At 48.8% G+C, this 22,165-nt stretch overlaps 1 protein-coding gene across 2 annotated transcripts in view; it reads right to left on the bottom strand.

The window, feature by feature from the left end:
- Positions 1-1,974: 1,974 nt before the first annotated feature.
- The window catches only part of RBM20 (RNA binding motif protein 20), a 196,665-nt gene continuing 176,474 nt past the window's right edge, over positions 1,975-22,165 (bottom strand). For both annotated transcript variants that reach the window (XM_086378980.1, XM_086378979.1), the window contains 5 exons: positions 21,026-21,130; positions 18,803-19,463; positions 17,079-17,213; positions 9,059-9,180; positions 1,975-4,881 (listed from right to left, as the gene is read on the bottom strand). In XM_086378980.1, the coding sequence (XP_086235106.1) occupies positions 4,771-4,881; positions 9,059-9,180; positions 17,079-17,213; positions 18,803-19,463; positions 21,026-21,130 (1,134 nt within the window). In that variant the 3' untranslated portion in view covers positions 1,975-4,770. The remainder of the gene's footprint in view (positions 4,882-9,058; positions 9,181-17,078; positions 17,214-18,802; positions 19,464-21,025; positions 21,131-22,165) is intronic.

Below are 22,165 nucleotides of genomic sequence, written 5' to 3'. Positions count from 1 at the left end.
TGCACTGAATCACACATGAGGCTCCACTAAGATGCAAGTGCCTTCCCGTGACCCAGTGAGGCAGAATCTCCACCGGGGGTGGGGTGGGGGGGCAGGAGTCTCTAGTTCTAACAAGCTCCCCAGGTGATTCAGATCCACACAAAGCACAAAAATCAGTGATTTTTCTTGAGTCCTTTGCCAATTGCGGAAGTCCAGCTAGGACTAGATCTGGAAAATTCACGAAATAATTCAGCTGAAAGAAACTACACTCCTCATGTGTGCCCAGTTAGGACCACCCAGGAGATCTGGATCCCCTTACCTTATACCAATAAGCTGTATTGCCTTAGGCAAATCACTTCCCGTCTGGGCCTGTTTTCTCACCTGTAAAAGGAAGGCCAGGGCTTGTGGGGGGTGCGGGGGTGGTCCCTGGGGCCATCCTGTTCTAACAGGCTTGGAAATCCACTTAGGTTAGGCTGCTTTGGAGGGCCGGCCTGGTGGAAAAGGAGAATGGGGACCTGTTGGGGATGAGCGCAGAGGTCCTGTTCCTGCCTAGGTAGACAGTTGTTGATGTGAGAGGGGCACAGAGATCTCAGGTCAGGTGGGGGTCAAGGTCAGTATCTAAGTGGCCTGGCCTCCGGGGACTGTGAGGAGCAACTCAAGCATCTGGGCCATGGCAGAATCAAGCCGAAGAGTCTGGCACTGATCCCTGGGGAGAAGAGGGAGCCCAGAGAGCGGGTCTGAATGTCAGGGCCCAGGCCCAGGTCACTGGCTCAGAACTAGGCCTCAGGCCCTTAGGAATATGAGAAAGCAAACAAGGAGCCTCCAGCATGGCAGGGAACTCAGCTCAGGGGGCTCCCTGGCAGGATGGCTCTATTGCACAGCTCGGGGGTGGGGGGGTGGGGGGGGTGGGGGGTGTGTCTTACAGAAGACAATGTACGAGATGCCCCCTGGAGTTGTGCCACGTGGAGGGACTGGGACCAGGTACCAGGGGCACCCCAGCCACCCTGGATCCTGAACTTAGGGCAGCAGGACGAGCTCCGGGCCCACCGGATGCCTTGGCCCACAAGGACACAGCCGGCACTGGTAGGGAAGGATGTTTCCCCACCCCTCCTGGTTGGGAACTGGAGGCCTGAGCTCAGCCTTGGATGGCCACAATAGGTCGGGGGGCAGGGAGGGGGTGGGCAGCAACAGGCTGGATGGGAACTTTCTTCAGATCTACAGATCTGCACCCACTAATTACAGGCAGCCCCACTCACTTTGCCCTCTGGGGCCGGACTGCCCTGCCCCTCCCCGGTGACTCAGGAGCACTGCCAACAGGAGGGGAGGGCCCTGAGAAGATTCCAGGCCATTCAAAGGACTTGCTAACCGGTCCCAAGAGATTAGCATTGTTTTGCTAGAAGAAACGGTTGAGAAAGAACTTAAGAACCTCTGAAAATTGGGGGGTTGTTCTGAATCCCCAAACAGCAAAGATTCAGGGCTGCACAGCATAGCAGTTGCTTTCACCAGCAATGACCTTAACCCAGAAACAATCAGGGAGGTGATTAATACCATCACACACCCTTGCACCCAAGGAAACGGGACTTCAGAAGTCACAAGGCTAAAAGGACCCAAGCGAGGGGCTGACCTCCTCACAGGGACGGCACCTCCAGAAACGGCCTGACTCCAGTGCAGGACAACAGAGTTCGGCCACTAGACAACCTGAGGGCAGTGAGAAGGGCCACAGGGTTAGAAGAAGCCAAGAGATTTTTCTATCCAACCCTTTTGGCCTGGGAAACAGCAGCTCCCCATATTCCTAGACTCAGCCCTTTTGCAGCTTCACCCCTGAGAAGCTCTGATTCCCCGCCAGAGTCCCAAGTGGAACCTCTTGTCTTGTTTTTTCAACTCTTCATAAACATTCTAGATTTAGATGGACTGAATCCCAACCTCCACACTCAGTGAGCATCCTTTGGCCAAACACTTAGGGATCCCAGTGTAACAGATGACGACTCACTCACAAGCTTTCAAGTTCTCTTTATTAAAAATCTTTTTTTGTTTTTCCTTTTGTAAAAACAAACGCTTGAGGTCAATTATACAGATCAGGAAAAGTGACGATTAATAGGACACACTCAACAAATTCCAACACTTTACAAGTTCAAACTTAAATCAACTAATGGTTTTTTTTTTCTCACAAGCTCAATAATCAAACTCTGGTCCAGTTCAAGTATAATCTAACAGATCACAGCCTCAGACTGTCAAGAGAAACCTTGATACTAACGGCTGCTGCTCACACCAACACCAAGTTTACCGAATTCTTCGGGAATACGCTGTGAATATACTTTATTTCAGGTGTTTACAATAAAAAGTACACAGGCCTTTTGTTCTATTAATGCAGGGTATGAGTAAATGTGCTGCGCAAGGTAGCAGCTGCTGTTGAACAACTTTTCCAGGGAGACATTTTGAAATGGTTAACAAACACTGAAGAAAAGCTTTAAAAAAAAAAATCAATATTTTCCTGGTTGCTTTTAATACTGCATTGTGTATGACACACGTAGGAATAAAAAGTGCAAATTATAGAGTGGGTGAAACTATGCCAATGGAATTGTATAAAAATAAATAAAAATAAATATATATATACACACAAATATAGGACCTTGGATGACTTTTTAAATTAAAGGTTCTTATTAAACGCAAAGAGCTTCTTCTCTCTCCTTCCCAGGGCCGGTCTCCAGCTTTAAAATATAGGGAAGTTCGGTCTATCAGCAAGAGAGCCATTACATTACTAGGGAATATGGCTGTTTGAACAGCCATCCAGGTTTCCATGGAAACACTGCTTGGTAGGGGGGTGGTGAGCTGATGGGGTCAGCTTCCACTATGCTGGGAGAAAAGGCTGCCAGCTTCTCTAAAAATGCAGTTTTAGGCTTTAGGCTTTTCCCAGCGAGGTTCAGAGAGTTGGCCCTGACTTCCCACCAGTGGGAAGAAAGACACACAGAGTTTCTGAGAAATGGAGGAGGCCGGTTTCTCGAACACCAGGTAAAAACCAGAGAAGGCAGCCAGGGGAACAGGTCTAGGCTGAGTCACTGTTTTCAAACTCTATACTCTTTGAGACACTCACCTTTCTGAGGCCCACAGCTGCCTGATGCCAAGCTCAGGTTTCCCACTGCATGCCGCCTCCCTCTACACCTGTTCAAGCTGGTCTGTTTGAAGCTTGCCTGAACTCTTCTCTCTCACAGGTCCCCAGCGGTTCTCTCCTTGCCGATGCCACCTGCCCCCAGGTTTACACGTGATCCTTGTATCTTTTATTTTCCCTTCCTTTCTGAGGCTTAATTTTCTCACTGATCGGATGTCAGTGTGGAACTCAAATAATCCATCTCTCTACCTTCTGCTTTTAGGGCAGAGGACAGAAAACAGAATATGCAGTATAGTCTTATCTACCATAAAAAGAAAAAAAAAAGCAAAACATTAAAATAAAACAAGCAATCTCGTCCTAGCCTACCTACCTGTGGTCAGGAATAGAACTAACAGGAACCATCCTCTAGGAGCTGAGCCAGGGCAGCCGCCTCCGGGCAAGTGTCTCACTTGAGGAAGCAGCCCCAGGCTCCCTTCTGACCTTCTCAAGGGCTTCTCCAGGGCTCAGCTGAGCCTCATTTTCCCCAGCACCTTTTCCCAAACCCTCCCAGTGAACCTCAGCCTAGACCCCCTCAGCCTGTCCTGTCCAGGAACCTGAAGGCACTGACCTTCAGTACCCACAGCCCGATGGGAAGGAGCTCTGCGCTTCGTAACATTTAATATCAGTCTGCACATGGAGTAAACTCTGAGAGGCCTTTGGCCTTCTGCCCAATTGGAAAGGGCCCACCTACAAATACCTGGCAACCCTCAATGCTCCTCAGTCCTGCAGCCTTCCTTCTCCTTAGCTGCCCCCACCTCTAAGAGACCATTTAAAAACCATCCCACTGTGAGGCTGCTGGTACCCAGTGTGCAGGCACCAAAGGACGAGTCAAGGATGGATGCCTTTTCCTTGTTTTGGTGTCTCTCAAGCCAACCATGCACAGCTGGGAGGCCAGTCTTCAACAGGAGTCCTGACCTTCTAATGTTTTAGCTGGAAGGGGAAGATGCTTCTGTTTTCATTTTTATTTAAAGTGAATCTAGACCAGACTCAATATCCAGAGGAGAACAAACCCTAGCATCTCCTGAAATCAACAGGAGGGAAATGATCAGAGCTTCCAAAATAAAGAGCTCTTTTCCTTCTTAAATTTTAAGGCTTGAATCTGGTGGGCTTCTAGAACAATGGAGAGGACAAAAGAGTTATGAAAATCAGGGCTTTTCAAAAAGGTGGTTGAGCTGGAGGAGCTCCCAGTTTCTGCCTGCTGGTGGTCCAAGGCTCCCCCATCCAGGACCGTACGACCCAACTCAGATCCCCCACCCCCACACACACAGGATGCCAAGCAGAGACATGGTTCTCGACCCAGGAGTCTCCGTGAAATCTTTTTTTTTTTGGAAGACTCAGCCTGGCTTGACCTATCCTATCCCACCAAGAATTGGAACACTGTGAAAATCCCTGAGAAGTTGGATTTTATGGGCACAGAAGGAGGGAGTGAGAGATGGAGAGGAAGATAGACAAGCAAATTGAAAAACTGTTCAAAGGAAACACGAGTCACTGGATACGCCGGGATGAAGGCACCGGGAGGTGCTCCAGGCCTTTCATGAGTCTCTGCAGACCGACTCAGGCACCGCCGTGGGCTCCCTGGTCTTCCTTCCTCTCTGGCAGGAAGGCCCCACTTCTCAGGCCCTCCTCTCCCTCTTCAAGCCGCGGTGTCAGAGCTTCTTCCTTTCAAAGTGCGGCACGATTCCGCTGTCCTGGGGCCGCGGGCTGCCCGCCCTCTCCGTCTCTTTCAGGCCCTCCTCGGCCAGCTGGGATAAGTACTTCTGTGGTGTAAAGAGGGACAGAGTCGGGAGGGAGAAAGACAGTGGTGAGCTGGGAGGAGAGGAAGGGGCTGTGTGCCTGGCCCCCCTCTCCTCTCATCTTGCCCCCCTGGGGTGGGACCCCTCTTCTCCCTCCCCAGATCCTTCCAGGGCCCCGGGACCCAGGCTCAGTGATGAGCTCCACCCTCTTTATGTTAGTTTACAAATGATTCCTGGAGAAATGCAGGGAAGTGCAGATCCTAACAACAAACACGTGCAGAGCCCTTATCCCAGACCCAGCGCTAACTGCTTTTCTTCTATAAACGCATTTAATTCTCACAACTCTACTCGTTGTCCAGAATGAGCCCCAGGATCCAGGCAGCACGTCCACATTTAAAAGGCAGAGGAAAGAGAGGGAAGCTGGAAGGGCAGGGAGGGGAGCAGCTCTGTCCCATACCTACTGTGAAAGACAAAACTGCAGCCCGACACCTGAGACTCCACAGACAGGCTGGCAGGGGGCTGCCTGCACCCCACCTCAGAGCACCCATGTTCCCACTGGCCCCCCAAGTCCAACTCGGTGAGCCTGTCAGGCTGCTCATGAGGTTCTGGATTCAATGCAGTGAGAGAACCAGAAGATGCCCTAGGCCCCAGTTGGATATCCTCTGATGGCTGGGGGAGCCCAGGGCAGTGCAAGGAGTGCTGGATTAAGAGTCAGCAGGGTTAAGTCCCCCACAACCGTCAAATGTGTGGGCTTTGCCATCACATGACCTGGGTTCAAAGGCTGGCTCTCAGCCGCAAGTTCCTCAATATCTTTGGCATCTGTTAAGTGTGAGTAATACGGTAACCACTGCACAAGGTTGCTGTGACATCCCAGAGAGGTACCATAAAGCATCAAACACAGAGCCTGGCATGGAATAAATACCTAGCAATGTCATAGGCGTGAACCATCAATTACTCCATTGCTACCCTATTCCTGGACATTCAGGCTGTTTCCAAAAATGTTGGCAATAAGTTATACATTTATTATAATAAACTAACTGCAATAAGTGTCCTTGTACATATTTACATATTGGTGAATTTATTTCTGTAGGTTAGATTTCTGTAAGTGGGATGGCAGGATCCTGGGCTATATATTGGGTGGGCCAAAAAGTCAGTGCCGCCTTGATCATAACTGGCACTGGCTGTCTGATTCTGTGAAAGTCACTTATCTGCTCCTAGCCTCAGACCCTAAATTGTTAAATGGAAGGATGGTATCTTCCTCCTTCATCCTCCAGGGGTGAATCTGAGGGTCAGACCCGATGATGTGGGAGAGGTGATGGAGTCGACCTGGTATCTCTAGGAGAGACTGGTTGGCTTTGAGAGGTGGGTGAGACTGATGGAGAGAGGCAGACCGTGGATTCCAGGGGATCAGGCTGCTGATGGAAGACTAGGTTGCTCCTTCACCTCGTCTCAGGGAAGGCAAGTGGGTGGATGTATCGAGTATCGGATCTGGGGCTGAGCAAATGTCTAGTTTTCCCACCTAGCACCTTCTCCACCTGCTATTTTGATCACCTGCTGTGGCTTCTCTCAGAGCACGAGAGAAGAGTGGGACTGCAGACAGAAAATGAAGATTCCTACCACCTTACCCCCAGGAGCAACCCCTGCCCCCGCCTCACAGCCTCCCGGGGTGCTAGATTTACAAGCTGCCTGACTGAGGTGTTAGCCAGCACTGGCCACTCCCGTCTGAATTCTTCCCTTTTCGCACATGTAACATGGAGTAGGGGTGGGATGGGTGCGTCTGTGTGGACAGAGACAGTCTGTTGAGGCCACTGGCAGAAACCCTATCTGGGACACCTGTGATTGAGGCTCCCAGCTCCCTGACAGGTGCACCCGGGAAAGCAGAACTGCAGTTGGCGGGCGTAAGGGACTGAGCCAGTGTCTGGACCTGACAGGCCTGGGACCACAGGAGCGGCTGTGGCCTGCTACAGGGAGGCGAGTGTGCCTGGGGGGTTGGCCCAGAGGCCCAAAACACAGTGAAGTCTGTTGCCCTGCAAAAACCACAGGGTTTAGAATTCAAGGACCTGGGAGTCTGCATTCTTCCAACCTTCCTGGGTGACCTTGAGCTGTGTGTCTCCTTGAGGGTTATGCAGTCCAGTCGAGAAGACAGGATGAGAAGGTTCTCATGTTGGGGTATCATAATCTGCTGGAAAGACTTTAAAATGCAGATTCTCAGGCCCCACGCTAGAGACAATGAATAAGCAAATATAGGGTAGGTCCAGGAAGCCACATTTTAAAAAGATTCCAGCTGAAGACCAAAGTTTGGGAAAATCAGGACTGGATGATCTTCAAGACCCTGTTCAGCTCTTCCATTCTAGAGCTTTCCTCTTGTTGTGGGTGGGTGGTGATGATGTCTTCAGGGTTAGACAGCTGCCGCCAGCTGGCTCTGTGTAGCCCAAGCTGAACCCTTGGCCTGGCCAAGTCACTGCCTACACCCTGGAGAGGCCAGGACCTGGGCCCCGGGCCCTGTGACTTTCTCGGTCATACAACAGCTGCTTTCCGGAGGGAAATCAAGAGGCTTAAATGACCTGAGTTTGGGCACAGCTAGTAACAGTTCCTTGCAGATGGTGACCCAGGCTATGACATGAGTCTCAGTTCATAGACCAGCTTAGTCGAGTGAAAGCAGCAAAGTGACTAAGAATCAGGCAATCTGGTTCCAGCCCTGGTAACTCACCATCTTGATGGCCTTGGACAAATCCAAGGGTTGGACTAATCCAAGGTTTAGATAAATCCTTGGTTTCTCTGCACCTCAGTTTCCTCAATTATAAAATAAGAGAGTTGGCCTGTATCTGAGTTTTCTTAACTAGGGGTATACATTCAAATCATTTGGAGAATTTTCTCAAATTACATATTCCTGGGTCTCTCCCAAATTCTGCTGAACCCTTGGCCTATGTAGTATAAATACTTCTGAAACACTGCGTACAGGACTTTGGTTCACATCCCTGGCTAAGAACCACCAGAGCAGCCACTCTTTAACAATTAAACTGAACAGTACTATCTGCTCTGGAATTAAAGTGTCTGCCTGCAGTGCGGGAGACCTGCGTTCAATCCCTGGGTTGGGAAGATCCCCTGGAGAAGGAAATGGAAACCCACTCCAATATTCTTGCCTGGAGAATCCCATGGACAGAGGAGCCTGATAGGCTATAGTCCACGGGGTCGCAAAGAGTCGGACATGACTGAGAGATTTCACTCACTCACTACCACAAGGGTCTTCCAGAGCCAAGGCCTTACGCCTCAAAAAAGTAGTCTAAATTCCTTGCAGTTAGAACAGAAGGTACTTTGATACACTTACCCCAAGCATCTATCTACTATGATTTCTATTATATTACTAATCCCCAGCTTATACCAGAAGTCATATGAAAATCACATTCTAATATGCTATATATTATTTAGGTATTTTTATAGGATATGTTGCTATATCTCATTGATTTTAAGAAGTGTTTTTTCCCTGTGTATGAACAGTCCTGAAATTGAGATGTATTTTCCAGTTGATGGAGTCTCACTGTTTAATCCGTAACATTTTTTTTTCTTCTTGGTATCAAAAAATAGCGTTGTATCTTACAACTGATGGCACCTTAGATTGGATGAAATATGGTATATAGAATATTTTGTATATGTCACAGTTAATATACAAAGAATCTACTACTCTAGAATGGAAGGTCCATGAGGGCAGGGGTTATTATCTGCTTTTTTTGTTGTTGTATGTTGTACCCCCAGTGTCTGGTCCCAGATGCTATGTCTTTGATACAGCTGCAGTATGAACAGACATTTCAATAGAACATAACACTGACTTTTATTCTAGCCAAACATGGATACTAGCACAGGAGAAGAGAAAAACACAAGAAATATCTGTATCTGAAATATCCAGGTCTTGTGAAAAGGGATCAGCTCCAACCATGGGCTAGGTGAACACTAACAAGTCATTCAGTCTAGAGGGAGAGGCCGTTGCCAAAAATATCCAACCCAAATAGAATGTTTTGTATTAAAGTGGAGACAGATGCTCTGAGAGCATAAGGAAGGCAGCCACCATGTGGAGAAGTCTGGTGGAATCAGGATGCAGACCACAGAATGAATTTTCCATGTGATGGAAGGAGATATAACCTCACAGAAACCTAGCCCAGGGACTGCCCCTCCTGGGCACTAGGCAAGGAAGACCAACAGTTACCTGTAAGTTCCGGTAATGGACGGCGCTGCGACAGTGGCTCATCTTCGCCATCTCTTCACTCGTGTAGAACAGCCCACACAGCTTGCAATAAAAGCCGGTCCTGGGCACCACGAACTCCACCCCTGCAGAAGGATGGGGGATGGACAGGTAGGCAGTTTAGGAAGGTGGAGGGAGGCCCCTGGGGTCCAGACAGCAGTCAGGGTGAAATAGGAGCAACGCGATCCAGCCCTGGCTTGCTATTGGCTTGGGCTGGTTACCCAACTTCTCCAAGCCTCATTGTCCTCATTTATAAAACTGGCACGAAGAAAACAGCATCAGCTTCATTCACAGGCAGTGTGATGAAGTGTGATGGAGTGCTGGGAAATCACATGCTTTGCCTTCCAGAAGTAGGCTCAGGCTCTACTAACATCAGTCTGCTTCCTGGGGAAGGAGGAGTAAGGAGGTTTCTCACATTTCCCTGGGTGGATTTCCTTTCTCCACACTGTACGTCTCTCTGCAGCTGCTGTGGCCAAGACTGGAAGCACACTCATTTTTGTTTGCTTATTTTACAATTATGTTCACTAAAAAGAATTTTTTAAAGATAAAAGTGAGGAAAAATCACTCGGAGTCATTCCAATCAAAATATTTTCTTCCACACTATCTATATATAGAGCCCTTTGTGGGGTGGAAGAGGACATTTTTAATGACACCCTAAGTGTAATTCTGTTTCCTCCCTTTTTCATGTGATGATCTATCATAAACATTTTTCCGTCTTTCTCCAGTCTTAAATCTTAGCCATTCGTTAGTAGCATTTTATTTATGATGCGTTAAATAGAAGTTCCAGGATTTGGGGAGCTCTTTTGATTCCGAGGAAAGGAAACAGTGACCCAACAGCCAGAGAAATGACTGTGTCACAGCCCAGAGGATTCATCTTTGAAGGGGGACGGTGGCTGCTCCAGCCTACACCATGCTGTTTTGGGGTCACAGTTCTCCTCTTGAGGACACAGCAGAGTGGAAAGAACCCAGGTCTGAGAAGGGGCTAAGACCAGAGGCTAAGAATCTGTGTAGCCTGGGGAGAGCTGGCTGAATCCCTCCTGGGCCTTCTGATTGAGGCACTAGCTAAAAAGCAGGGCTGAGGACTGCGGAGATCAGGACACACAAACGCACCACTCCCCACTCCCGACCCCGGGCGCTTTCAGGCTAAGGCCGCTCCCTGTGTGCTGACCCCTCAGCTGTGCTTTGCTGCTGCCCATATGGTGAGTTCTGCTGCGGATGGAGGGATGGTCAGAGAGCTGGCCCCCTGGGTGTCAGGGAAAGTGGGGCTGGGAGCCACACACGAGGCCAGGGCAGCCTCTTACAGAAAGGGGGACAGGCCAGGTCTCCGCCAAGGCCCTGCGTGCGACCACAAGCCCAGGCCTTCCTCCACTTTCCTTCTCCTGCCTCTAGAGACAGAGCTAAATGTACAGGAGACCCTGTCATAGAGGAGCAGTTTAGACTTCTAATTACAACCTTCCCCCCAACACTCACCCCGCCCCTCTTCCAGCCTCATTTCACAAAAGCCACTTATCAGCCTGGAAGCACAGGCCTGGAGGAAGGAGGGAGCCTGGGAGGCCTGCCTGCGCTCTGCCTTAATGGATGGCGCGCGCGCGCGTGTGTGTGTGTGTGTGTGTGTGTGGTGTGGTGTGTGTGTGTGTGGTGTGAGTGTGGTGTGAGTGTGGTGTGTGTGGTGTGTGTGTGTGTGTGTGTGTGTGGTGTGTGTGTGTGTGGTGTGGTGTGTGTGTGTGTGTGTGTGTGGTGTGTGTGTGTGGTGTGTGTGGTGTGTGTGTGTGGGGTGTGTGTGTGTGTGTGTGTGTGTGTGTGTGGTGGTGGGGGGGAGTGGACTGGCTGGCCGGTTCTAACTGCCACGTAGCAAGCCTGCCTGCCGTGCCCTCAGCAATCTCCAATGAGGTCCTTGGGTGAGGGGCCCAGTTGCCTTGGGGGAGGCCGAGTGTCCTCCCAACCTCACTGCAAAGGATGTGAACGTGCTGGCTTTATGGGTGGCCGTCCCGCCCCTCCACCTCCCCCAGGCCCTGGCTCCTGGCTGCTGCTGGCAAACAGAGCATTAAGCAAGGCGTGCCTTCCTCCTCTGTGCCTGCAAAATACTTCTCCCTTTTGCTGCTGCTCCACAGGGAGCAGAGGACCCCACTGGACAAAAGAGCAACCAGAAAAGGGGAAGCACCCCCACCCCCCACCCCGAGGCCACGGGAGCAGACACAGGCAGGGGATCAGAGCCTCTCCCTGAGTCCAGACCTTGTAGGGGCGACCAACTGGGTAAAACCAAGAAAGAAGCCTTAGGTTTTCTGTGCAGATCCCACGAGGCCTCCAGAATCCGTCACGTTTCCCAAGAGGTCTTCAAATCCCTGTCCTGGGTGCCCCCCAAAGGGGTGCAGCTGCCTCAGAAGCCACCACAGAACGTGAAGCAGACCCGAGCTGGCAGCTGTGGCCCATTTCAGCCCCAGCAGTGGGCATGGCTACCATCTGTAGTGTTTGGGGTGAGATTTCACTTGAACAAAGGCTTCTACTGCCAAAAAACAAAAAAGTTGGAAGCCACAGTATACTGGAGAGAAAATGGAATTTGGAGTCAGACCTAGCTCTTTGACTCACACTGTGCGACCTCAGGTATGTGTGCTAACCTCTCTGAGATCAGTTTCCTTGTCTGTGAAACAGGAATAATAATACAGTAAATGGTATAATGGGGAAGCACATGTCATTTTGCCTAGGGCTCAACAAACATTAGTTCTTTATTAAACTGTTTATCAAAAAACAATAGCAGACATGTGTGAGGCTTTTCTCCACAGAAGCCTTCTGGCCCTCCAGCCTTTCACCAGAGCTGCCTGGAGAATCCAGGCTCCATGGCTGGGCAGCAGCTCTCTTCCGGGCCCCTGCAGACCTCCAGGGCTACTCAGGCAGTACCAGGTGGTCAGAGACAGTGTTGAGGAGGGAGAAGCTGGGGCAAGATCCCCAAATGCCTGGGAACTCACCCTTGAGTAACCAGGAGTTGCCCAGGCACTTAGAATGCCAACACCGCCTCGGGATACCTCTGGAACGTGAGGGCCCGGGGAAGCACAGCGTGAAGAAAACACAGCCCCAGACCCAGAGAGTTCTGTAGCAACCTGGTCCTCCCATTTTTCAGCCTCTATTAAGTACCGTAATTAAAGTAACATCTGCCTTCTAATAATAGCTCCTGCCACGGGTAATTACAGCCCTGTCATCCCAGCACAGCCTGTGATGGGTGGAGAGGGGGAGCTTGCGTTTTGTAGGCTTCCCTTTGGTTCTGGGAAGAGCTCAGGCCTTGGCAGGCTCATGCTGGCTGGGGTCACCCAGAGCTGGCTTGAAACCACGGAGCTGCCCTTTCTTACCCCCGTGCCCAGCCCAGCCCCGAAGCAGCAGGACTTTGCCTCACCTCTCCTTCTCCTTCTCCCTCCATGTGCGCCACAGGGACCAAGCCTGAGTTGTCCCCACTCCCTAAAAAGTCTCTCTGCGGTAGTGATAAACCATGGAGGGTGAAGGGTTATGCAGCCCCAGTGAGAGAAAGCAGAGTAGGTCTCAAAAACTATTCCATAAATGAATAATGGTTTCCCTGATGGCTCAGACAATAAAGAATCTGCCTGCAATGCAGGATACCTGGGTTCAATCCCTGGGTCAGGAAGACCCCCTGGAGAAGGGAATGGCTAACCACTCCAGTACTCTTGCCTGGAGAATCCCATGGACAGAGGAGCCTGGTGGGCTACAGTGCATGAGGTCGCAAAGTCAGACGTGACTGAGTGACTTTGAGAGAGAGGGAGAGAAACAAATAATAACAATAGACAACTCATAATAAGTACCTCCTACTGAAAGAGACTGAGACCTTACATGTACTCATTCATCTAATCCTCAAAATAACCCTACATGGTAGGCGACTACTACATCCCGGATTTATAGGTGAAGAAAACCAGGGAGACAGGTTAAATCAGCAGCTCTTTGTCCCCCAGCCAGCTGGGATTTGAACCCAGGGAGTCAGATTCCACACTCTGTGCTCTTAACCACTGAACCAAAATTGCCTTTCCTTCCACTGTGCTGCCTGAATGGCAGGGCAGCCTGGTCTCCAATTAGGATTCCCTCAGTTCTGACCTTTTTACTGTGTGCTTTCAGGCAATAAGGGGCTTCCTTGGTGGTTTAGTGGTAAAGAAACCACCTGCCAATGCAGGAGACTCAGGTTAGATCCCTGAGTCGGGAAGATCCCCTGGAAAAGGAAATGGCAACCCACTCCAATATTCTTGCCTGGGAAATCCCGTGGACAGGGGAGCCTGGGGTCACAGAAAGAATCGGACACGACTTAGCAACTAAAAATCAAAAACAACTCTGGTAATAAGTCTCTGGGCTTCGGTTTCCTTACCTGGCAAATGCAGAAAACAGTATCACATACCCCTCACCCCCACTGAGATTAAAGAAACAATAGGTCTCAAAGCCAATCGGACACTATCATCAAGCATAAAAGTACAGTCTGTAATAGCCCCAAACCAGAAAAACCCAAACACTCATCAACAGCTGAATGAATAAACAAAATGTGATCCACCCATAAACACAGTGCACTATTCAACGATAAACAATTATCCATACACCCAACAATTGGGATAAATCTCAGAATAACTATTGAGTGAAACAAACCAGGCAACAAGAGTACATACTGTATGATTCCCTTTCTAGAAAATTCTAGAATGCAAACTAATATTTTGTGACATGAAGGAGGGCAGTGGTTACCTGGGGACTGGGGTTGGGAGGGAGGGGTAACAAAGGAGAATCAGGAAATCCAGGGGCGATGAGTATGTTCACTGTCTTGCTTGCAGTGAAGGCTCACAGGTGTATATGTGTCAAAATTCAGGTTTTATGTGTACTTCATTAACCTCAATTATACCTCAATAGAGCTGTTTTAAAAAATAAAATGAGTTACCATTTTCCTCCAATTGGTTGGTAAAGATTAAAAACTGCTAAGATCCAAAGCTGGCAAGGATGTGGAGAAACCGTACTCTCAAGAACACTGGTATAATCTTTCTGGATAGCGATTTAGTGGTAATTATGAAAATGTGAAATGCAAAGATGCATGGACACCCCCCTCTCCCCTGGGCTAGCGTGCTATCCAGCAGGAACCGGTTCACACACAAAGGCGGCAGCACGGAAGGTGGGAGGTGCCCAGGCAGCAAGAGCGCGGGGCCAGGAGTCAAAGGGCTGTTCATCAGCTCTGCAACCTGACTCTCATCCTAGATCCCTGGTGGCTCAGTGGTAAAGAAACTGCCTAAAATACAGGAGACGTGGGTTCGATCCCTGGATCGGGAAGATCCCCCGGAGGAGAAAATGGCAACCCACTCCAGTATTCTTGCCTGGGAAATCCCACGGACAGAGGGGCCTGGTGGGCTGCAGTCCGTGGGGGCACAAGAGTCAGACACGACGTAGCGACTAAACCACCAGCATCTCGTTTCTTACCTGTAAAATAGGGCTGAAAATATTACCAACCCCACAGGTGTTTTGTGAGTTCAATGGTAAATGAAAAAAATAAAAGTCTAACTTGTATAGCATTTAAATTAATAATTTTAATTTTTCATAAATAATGTTACTTTGTACTTTCTCACTTATACTGTTCTTTTATTCTTGGCTGCTTAACATTCCTAACATTGGATATCTTACTTAATTTTATATTACAATCCTTAGAAGTAAATACGTAAGAGAAAGGCGTTATTGACTTTAAAGATGGGAAAACAGGAATAAATTTGTGATATAGTATATACCTGACAGGAAAAACATTTCCTGATAAGAAAAACAAGTCTCTCTGCTCTGGCTCCCAGGGCAGTGCCATTCAAATATACAATACTTTTAGAATGTAAGAATATATTCTGTAGAAATATGTGAAATGTTTGGTTATTGATCAGTGCTAAACTATGATGGAAATCATATTCTACCTAGTATTGTTGTCAATCTAATTTTTAATGGAAAAAAAAAATTAAAGACATTCTGAATGTTCACCAGTAGAGAGATGTATCGGTAATGTATGGTACAGCTTTTAAGAAAAAATATTTGCAGTAGTTAAGAAGAATGCATTTGATGTGAAGAGAGCTCTAAGATTCACTGTTAAGGTATAAAAGCAAACTGCATAACATTGTGTGTATAGTTTGATCCTGTTTTTGTGGGAGAAAAACTATCCATGGGTATGACTGTGGTCACCTTCGGAGACGGGGAGAGACTGGAGAGAAGAGAAACAACATTTAATGTTTACTTTATATGGGTGATAAATTTATAATAATCTTTCACACTTTTTATAATAAAAATAAGACATGAATTATAAAGCAGCAGAATTTATTCTTAATTTCTGCCTGTGTCTATCATACAGATTCCAAGCTCCTGGATGCCAAGAGACTTGTGTTCCATTTCTCAGTGCCCCTGCCCCGAGTGCCTCACGCAGTGCCACATTATCCAGGAAGGGCTGCTGGCACCTTTTTCCTGAAAGGCAGCCTTTGCAACTATTTTCCAGAACCCAGGGCCTTCTTGCAATCATCTTAGTTCATTCTAAGGTCAGTACGTATTTCCGTTTTTTTTTTTTTTTTTTTTTAATTTTTGTCCTGGGGCATGCTGGATGCTATGTAGCAAACTCCTTCTTCTTCTTCTTTTTTTTTTTTTTTAAAAAAAAGGAAGTTTGCTCTTTGCATCTAACTAAATGGCACACTGGAAGACAGAAAAAAAATAAGGGATTTTTATACAGCAGATAAAAAGGAAAAAAGAAAGCTTGATGGAAAGTGTGAGCCTCCATGCTGACTAACTCCCTTGGGGCTCATCGACTTGTTAATGAAGGACCTGCCATGCTGTGATTAGTTGTGTCATGGGCTATAGCGCCATGCTTCTCGTCCATGGGGACTCTCCAGGTAAGAAAACTGGAGTGGGTTGCCATGCCTTCCTCCAGGGGATCTTCTTAACCCAGGGATCAAACCCAGGTCTCCTGCATCGCAGGCAAATTCTTTACCGTCTGAGCCACCAGGGAAGCTCATAAATTCTGAAGTGGGTAGCCTATCCCTTCTCCAGGGGATCTGCCCAACCCAGGGATTGAACCCAAGTCTCCCACATTGCAGGTGGATTCTTTACCAGCTGAGCCACAAGTTCATAAATACTGGAGTGGGTAGCCTGTCCCTTCTCCAGGAGAACTTCCCAACCTAGGAATTGAACAGGGGTCTCCTGCATTGTAGGTGGATTTTTACCAGCTGAGCTCCCAGGGAAGCTGAAGGACCTGCTGTAACTGGAAAAAAAATTCCTGGTTATGACTTGTCTGAGGACACGCAGTCACCAACATGGGAAGGACAGGGACCCAGGGACCCTCTATCAACTATAGAGTGTGTTCTCAGTTGCTCAGTCATGTCCAACTCTTTACAACCCCATGGACTATCCATGGGATTTTTTTGTCAAGAATACTAGATCGGGTTGCCATTTCCTCCTCCAGGGGATCTTCCTGATCTAGAGATTGAACCCACGTCTCCTGCGTTTCCTGCATTGGCTGGTGGATTCTTTTACCTCTGAGCCACCTGGGAAGTCCCCTAAACACAGTCTATTCAGTATCACTGCCTCAGAGAAGCTAGTCCCTCAAAGAGCAAAAAAAAAAAAAAAAAAGCAGCGTTGTTTGGAGAAGTGCTGGGGCCAGCAGGGCATTTCTGTTGACTCTGTGGCAGCTGGTGGGCCGCCACTACCTGGGCTGAATAAGGGCTGTGCGGTTAGGAATAAAACATTTCCTGACAGGAAAAACAAGTCTCTTTGCTCTGGCTCCTAGGGCAGTGCCATTCAAAGTCTGGCCCCATGAGCTATCTTGGTCTACTATGGGAGACTGAAATTGCAAGAAACTTTAAAGCTGCAGGTTAATCTGGGTGATTGCATCAGACATTAATACTACAACAAAATGACGAACAGCCTTCTCAAGCTCTTAGACATTATTACAGAACTATCGTCCCCTGGAACTGAATTCTCAGGAAGGACTGAGTATCTCACCCACCTAGAGGAATGCTAAGCTCACTGAACACATCCTCTGGTTCCCAGGAAGGCAAAGAAAGGGGCTGTTTCAGCTCCACTTCAGCATCTTCCAGTGACCTCACGTCCAGAGATTTCATTTCTGAGTACCTGGAGTTTTCTGCAAAACATGAGCCGGGACAGAATACCAATGAAACACAACCTGCCTCCAAGAATCCCTGCAATTCTGTTCCTTGCACTGTGTAATGGGAAATAGTCCTGGGGCTGCTTAATAACATGAGACTAGGGCCAGGGCTGCTAATTAGAACCAAAGTGCTAGAATAAAGAGCTTTTACGGCTGCCAAAAGAACGCCACACACAAGAAAACTTGGCAAATCTTTGCACTGGCTCTGTGGGGGATGGGCCTCTGATGCCTTCAGTTGGAATGATCCACACCCGTGCCCCCGATTCAGTATCACTCCATTTCTGCAGGCAGAAGAATCACTGAAGTGCAAAAATTGTGCTGACATCCACAGGAGCACAGAGGCGGGCAGAAGAGGCAATGCCATCCTCACCCCAAGCCTATTGAGCAGTGCTATTAAATATGAACTCCAAACACTGGGGAAGCTAATGAGCGATGAACACCAGTGCATGTCAAGACCTATACTACAACACAGAGGAGGTTCAATCCGAGCAAGGTGAATGGCACTCGCTCCTCCTTTATTCTTGCCTTCTCTAGACACAGCCCAGGCCTCAGCATTGCTCTAGCAACAAGGCAGCTCACGGCAGAGTATCCATGGAGGCTCAGATCCACACAGGTGAAAGAGAGCTCAGGTCAGCTTGACATGGAGGGAAGCCCAGACCACCCGCTCACCAACCAGTTTGTGCCAACCACAGGGCACTGAGTTGAAATATTTATTTTTAAGCCCTTCCTCTCTATTTTCTGCCCTGGACTCTTATCCCCACTTCCTTCAAACTCTGGAATGCCACAGGCTTTCTGCAAAATGAATTTCTAGCTATTTTCATTGGGAGAACACGGAGGGCCACACCTCCCCCCTCCTCCCACAGCTCTTGCTGGATCTTAGTTTCCACTTGGCAGAGAGGACCGGGCTTAGCCTATTTTAAACTCTGTCTTCATGATGTCATAGTGCCAGGCACAGACACAACATCACCTCCAATGGAGGTGGAGGAGATCCCAAGACAAGTCTGGTTTCACCATCAGACCCTGGAGAAAAGTGGGTCTGAGGTGGTGAGAAGGGAAACCAGCCAGGCCCCTTCGTGAGCCCATCATTCTGCCCTCTGCCCATTCCTTTCTCTCCTTTCTTGCCCTCTGAAGCTCTGCCCCCTCACTCAGGCCTCACAAAGTAACGGCCTGGGTGGTCCTCTGTGGCGCAGGCAAGAGAGGCTGCTTGCTGATCCCCAGGAACCAAAGCTCCTTTGATAATCCCAAACACTTGCTAATTTAGTTGTCAGAGTTCATCTGGGCTCCTGTCAAGGCAAAGAAGTACGTCCCATCTGAGTCTGCTTTTCAGAAAATGTGCGATCTCCTACCCAACGTCCCCTACCTAAAAGCTAAGAGCTAACCACTGCCTCAAAGCTCTAGCAGTTTAATCAGGATTTTCAGCTTGCCTCCTGCACCAGCTTTCACACTGGCTGAACCCTGACTTCTGTTGGTTCCAGCCTGCACTTGCCCACACACCGCTCCAGGGAAGCAGTGGTCGGATCAACCCAACCGGCAGAGAAAAAGGGAGGAAAAAGGGAGGTAGTTACCCGGGGTCGACGCTCCTTGGCAAGCCTGGCTTTGGAGGTCGGTTTCAGTGGGGGGGCCGGCTTTCTCCTCCAGGGGGCTGCCTTCACCAGCCCCATCTTCGGGGGTCCCCCTGGCCTTGCAGTCATCGAGAAACGGGCTGGGCTGCCAGGCCCTCTCCTCTGCTGGCTTGGGGGAAGACATTTGCAGAAGTGGAGGGGTCAGACGAACATCTGAGCTCTCTCCTCCCTTTGCGGGCTTCTCGTAGCAATCTGAGCCCTCCAGGGAGAGGCCTGTCTCGCATTCAGCTGGCTTCCGCTCAGCATCCAGATTTAGGCCAGGCATCTCCACGTCCATGTCACTGGGACAGCCCGTTGAAGCAGAAGGCAGTTCTTCGGGCGACTTGAGGCTGATTTCTCCAGCCCCATTCCCGATGGTCTTGACTCCCTCCTTGGCGAAACCTTTGGTAAAGTCCAGGTCTAAGGCAGTTGTCACACAGGGACATATTTCTGCAGAGATTCTGTCCTTCTGGTCTATGGGCACAATCTCTTCTAGTTCTGGGATGTCTGGTTCCATGATAAAATCTTCTTCCTCCCCTACCTCATCCACTGTCACCAGCTCCTCCATGTTCGTGGGGTACCAGCTCTCACCCTCAGCCTCACTTCCACTCTCCGAATCCTGCTCCTGAATAAAAATGCGGATGGACGTCAGAGGGTGGCTGAGGCTTGGTTCTTAGTATTTAACCAGAAGAGGGTGCAAATCGTGACCACAGGGCCCCTCAAACCGGAAAGATGCTGCGCAATCTTACTGCTACCTGGGTAATTAGGAGCTGTAAACCATTCAATCTCTCATCACTGATTCATCCCTAGGATGGGCCTCAAAATAGCACAGGAGTTGGAGTAAGCCCTTAATGCTTAACCCACCAAGTGGCACAAAGAATCTCAACTCCTGGTACATAAACAGGTGTTCAATAAAAAGATAGGGCTTTTTTGTTTGTTTTGTTTTCAGCTGTGGGTAGCTTACATTTTTATTTGGTATTATGGCTTAGAGGTGCTTCTATATCATAGAATCTACATCTCTACCGTAACTGTTAACGCCCATGTAGGATTCCAGTCAAAGGTATTTAGCCTACTTCCTATCGTGAAGCACTCCATAGTGGTGCTTAGCCACTCAGTTGCGTCTGACTCTTTGCAACCCCATGAACTATAGCCGATGGGATTCTCCAGGCAGTAATACTGGAGTGGGTAGCCGTTCCCTTCTCCAAAGGATCTTTCTGACCCAGGGATCAAACCCTGGGTCTCCTGCATTGCAGACAGATTCTTTAACATCTGCGCCACCAGAGAAGCTCCACATACTTCCTATTAATAGATAATAATCTCTGCTCATCTTTTTATGATTAATTTCTAGAAACTTTATTTTTTTAAGTTTTGACAGAGTTTTTGAATGAATAAGTTATAAGCTCTAAACGCATCACCTTGCTTGCAGGGCATCACTAAATGTAACTGCAGCGAAGCCCTTACAAGGTCCCCCCAAACACCCTCTCCCAGCAAGGGTACAACCCTCCATAGCCACAGTTCACACTTGGCTCCTCCCGAGACTTTCCCTCACGTCCCCAGTGGCCCAGAGGCCCGGCAGCCAGATTTAGGAGATCAGCTTCCAGCCAGTGATACTCATCTCCCTGCCTCTTCTGACTGGAAAGGCATGAAGCTGGCCACGCTCCAAGGACATTTCTTTTTGCTGTGGCAGCCCCAGCCCTGTGACTGGGTTTTTCATTTTAATTAAGTAAAATAATCTTCACAAGCACAGGAGATGTTTGGTTAATCCCAGCGTCAGGGCCTACTGAGGTCAGGGCCCCAGCCTGAGTACCCAAAGCCCCCTTCTGCCTGCAGCCCCTCCCCAGGACCTGCCTATTTTGGGAGTCTGGCTCTGTAGCCTGGAGTCTTTTGTGGGCACATGCTTTCTCTTATGAGCACAGCCAAGTTCCTGAAGATGGAGACAGAGCCCAGGCAGGTGGTAAAGATCTCTTCAATAAAGACTGTGCAAAGGTCCCAGGTGAAGCCATTACTCCAGAAAGTGCTGGCTTCATTCATGGACCCACTGCTGGGGTCTCAGACACATGCCATGCAGCAAGCAGGTCACCCCCAGGCAGCACGGGAAGGCCTATGACTTGGGGAGGCCTGTGACTTGGTGCCCCAGAGCCGTTGTGCCGATGTGGCTACACTGCCAGCATCTGGCACAAACTTTACCTTCCTTGCCCTTCTGTTTTCTGTATCGGAGGACTCTGTTTCCTTCTCTTGTCTGCCCACTGACGGGGGACTCTCTTCCATGCTATCCTGTTCCTCTTTTCCAGCCTTAGCAAAGGAAGCACAGAACAAACCAAATCAATAGTGAACAATGACAGAGGGCACACCAGGAGAAAAAGAACATTATTGAGAACAACTAATGATGCCAGATGCATTTCACACACATCACTTCCTTTATCCTCACAAAATCCCTTGGAGGCAGGGGCTGTTATCGTCTTCTTTTTACAGATGGGGACACTGAGGCTCAGAGAGGTTAAGTAACTTGCTCGAGGTCACACAGACAAACGGAGGCAGAGAGATGTTTCACTAATGTTTTCCCTGAGGACTTTAGGGAGATAGAAATCCTTGGCAAATTGGATACTTTTTGCAGCCATGATATCTGTAGACAGGGTGAATAAAGGGGACAAGGGGAATCTGATCCTGGGGTTCATAACCATCATGGTGACGTCTCATAACAGATCTGTATTAGCCATAAAAAAATCACTTCCAGGCCACTTAGGGTTAGGAAGAGTGTTGTCATCCAATCAGGGCCCCGTCACCTCACTTTTGACTTATGTCTGTCCTAGAGTTATCGCCCCAGCTAGCAATCCTCTCCCACCTTCCTTCCTCCCATCCCTTCCCTCAGATTAAGTCCCTCATGCTAGCACTCATGTCTGGGAAAGTGAACAACTGAAGCAGGTGTTTGCTTTGAGAATTAGGGTCTCTGACCCGCCTTTAAAACAGGGGTCAGCAAACTCCCATCCTCAAGCCAAATCTGACCCAGGGCCTCTTTTCTGTGCAGTCTGTGAACTAAACAATGCTTCTCACATCTCTAAACAGTTGCATGCTAAATGATGATACAAGTACCTACATAATATCCTCAATTTAGCCTACTTGCCCACATGGCCGAAAATAATTACTCTCTGTTTTTTTTGTAGAAAAACATTTGCCAACCCCCATTTTAGAAGCTTGAGGAGAATATTCTCCCATGACTTAAACTTTGGCCACCAAAGCAATGAGTGTTCCCGGATGTTCTTGGGAGCAAGCTGCATTTTCTCGACAACTCTGGCTGAGGTTGGCTCAAAGTAAACCACTCTCGCTCTG

This window comes from Bos grunniens, chromosome 26 (genome assembly GCF_055505025.1).
Source record: "Bos grunniens cultivar Pamir isolate PY7600 chromosome 26, Bosgru_T2T1.0, whole genome shotgun sequence".
Taxonomy (NCBI): Eukaryota; Metazoa; Chordata; class Mammalia; order Artiodactyla; family Bovidae; genus Bos; species Bos grunniens.
The sequence above is the reverse complement of the archived record's forward strand: the minus strand, read 5'-3'. Positions and strand labels throughout refer to the sequence as shown.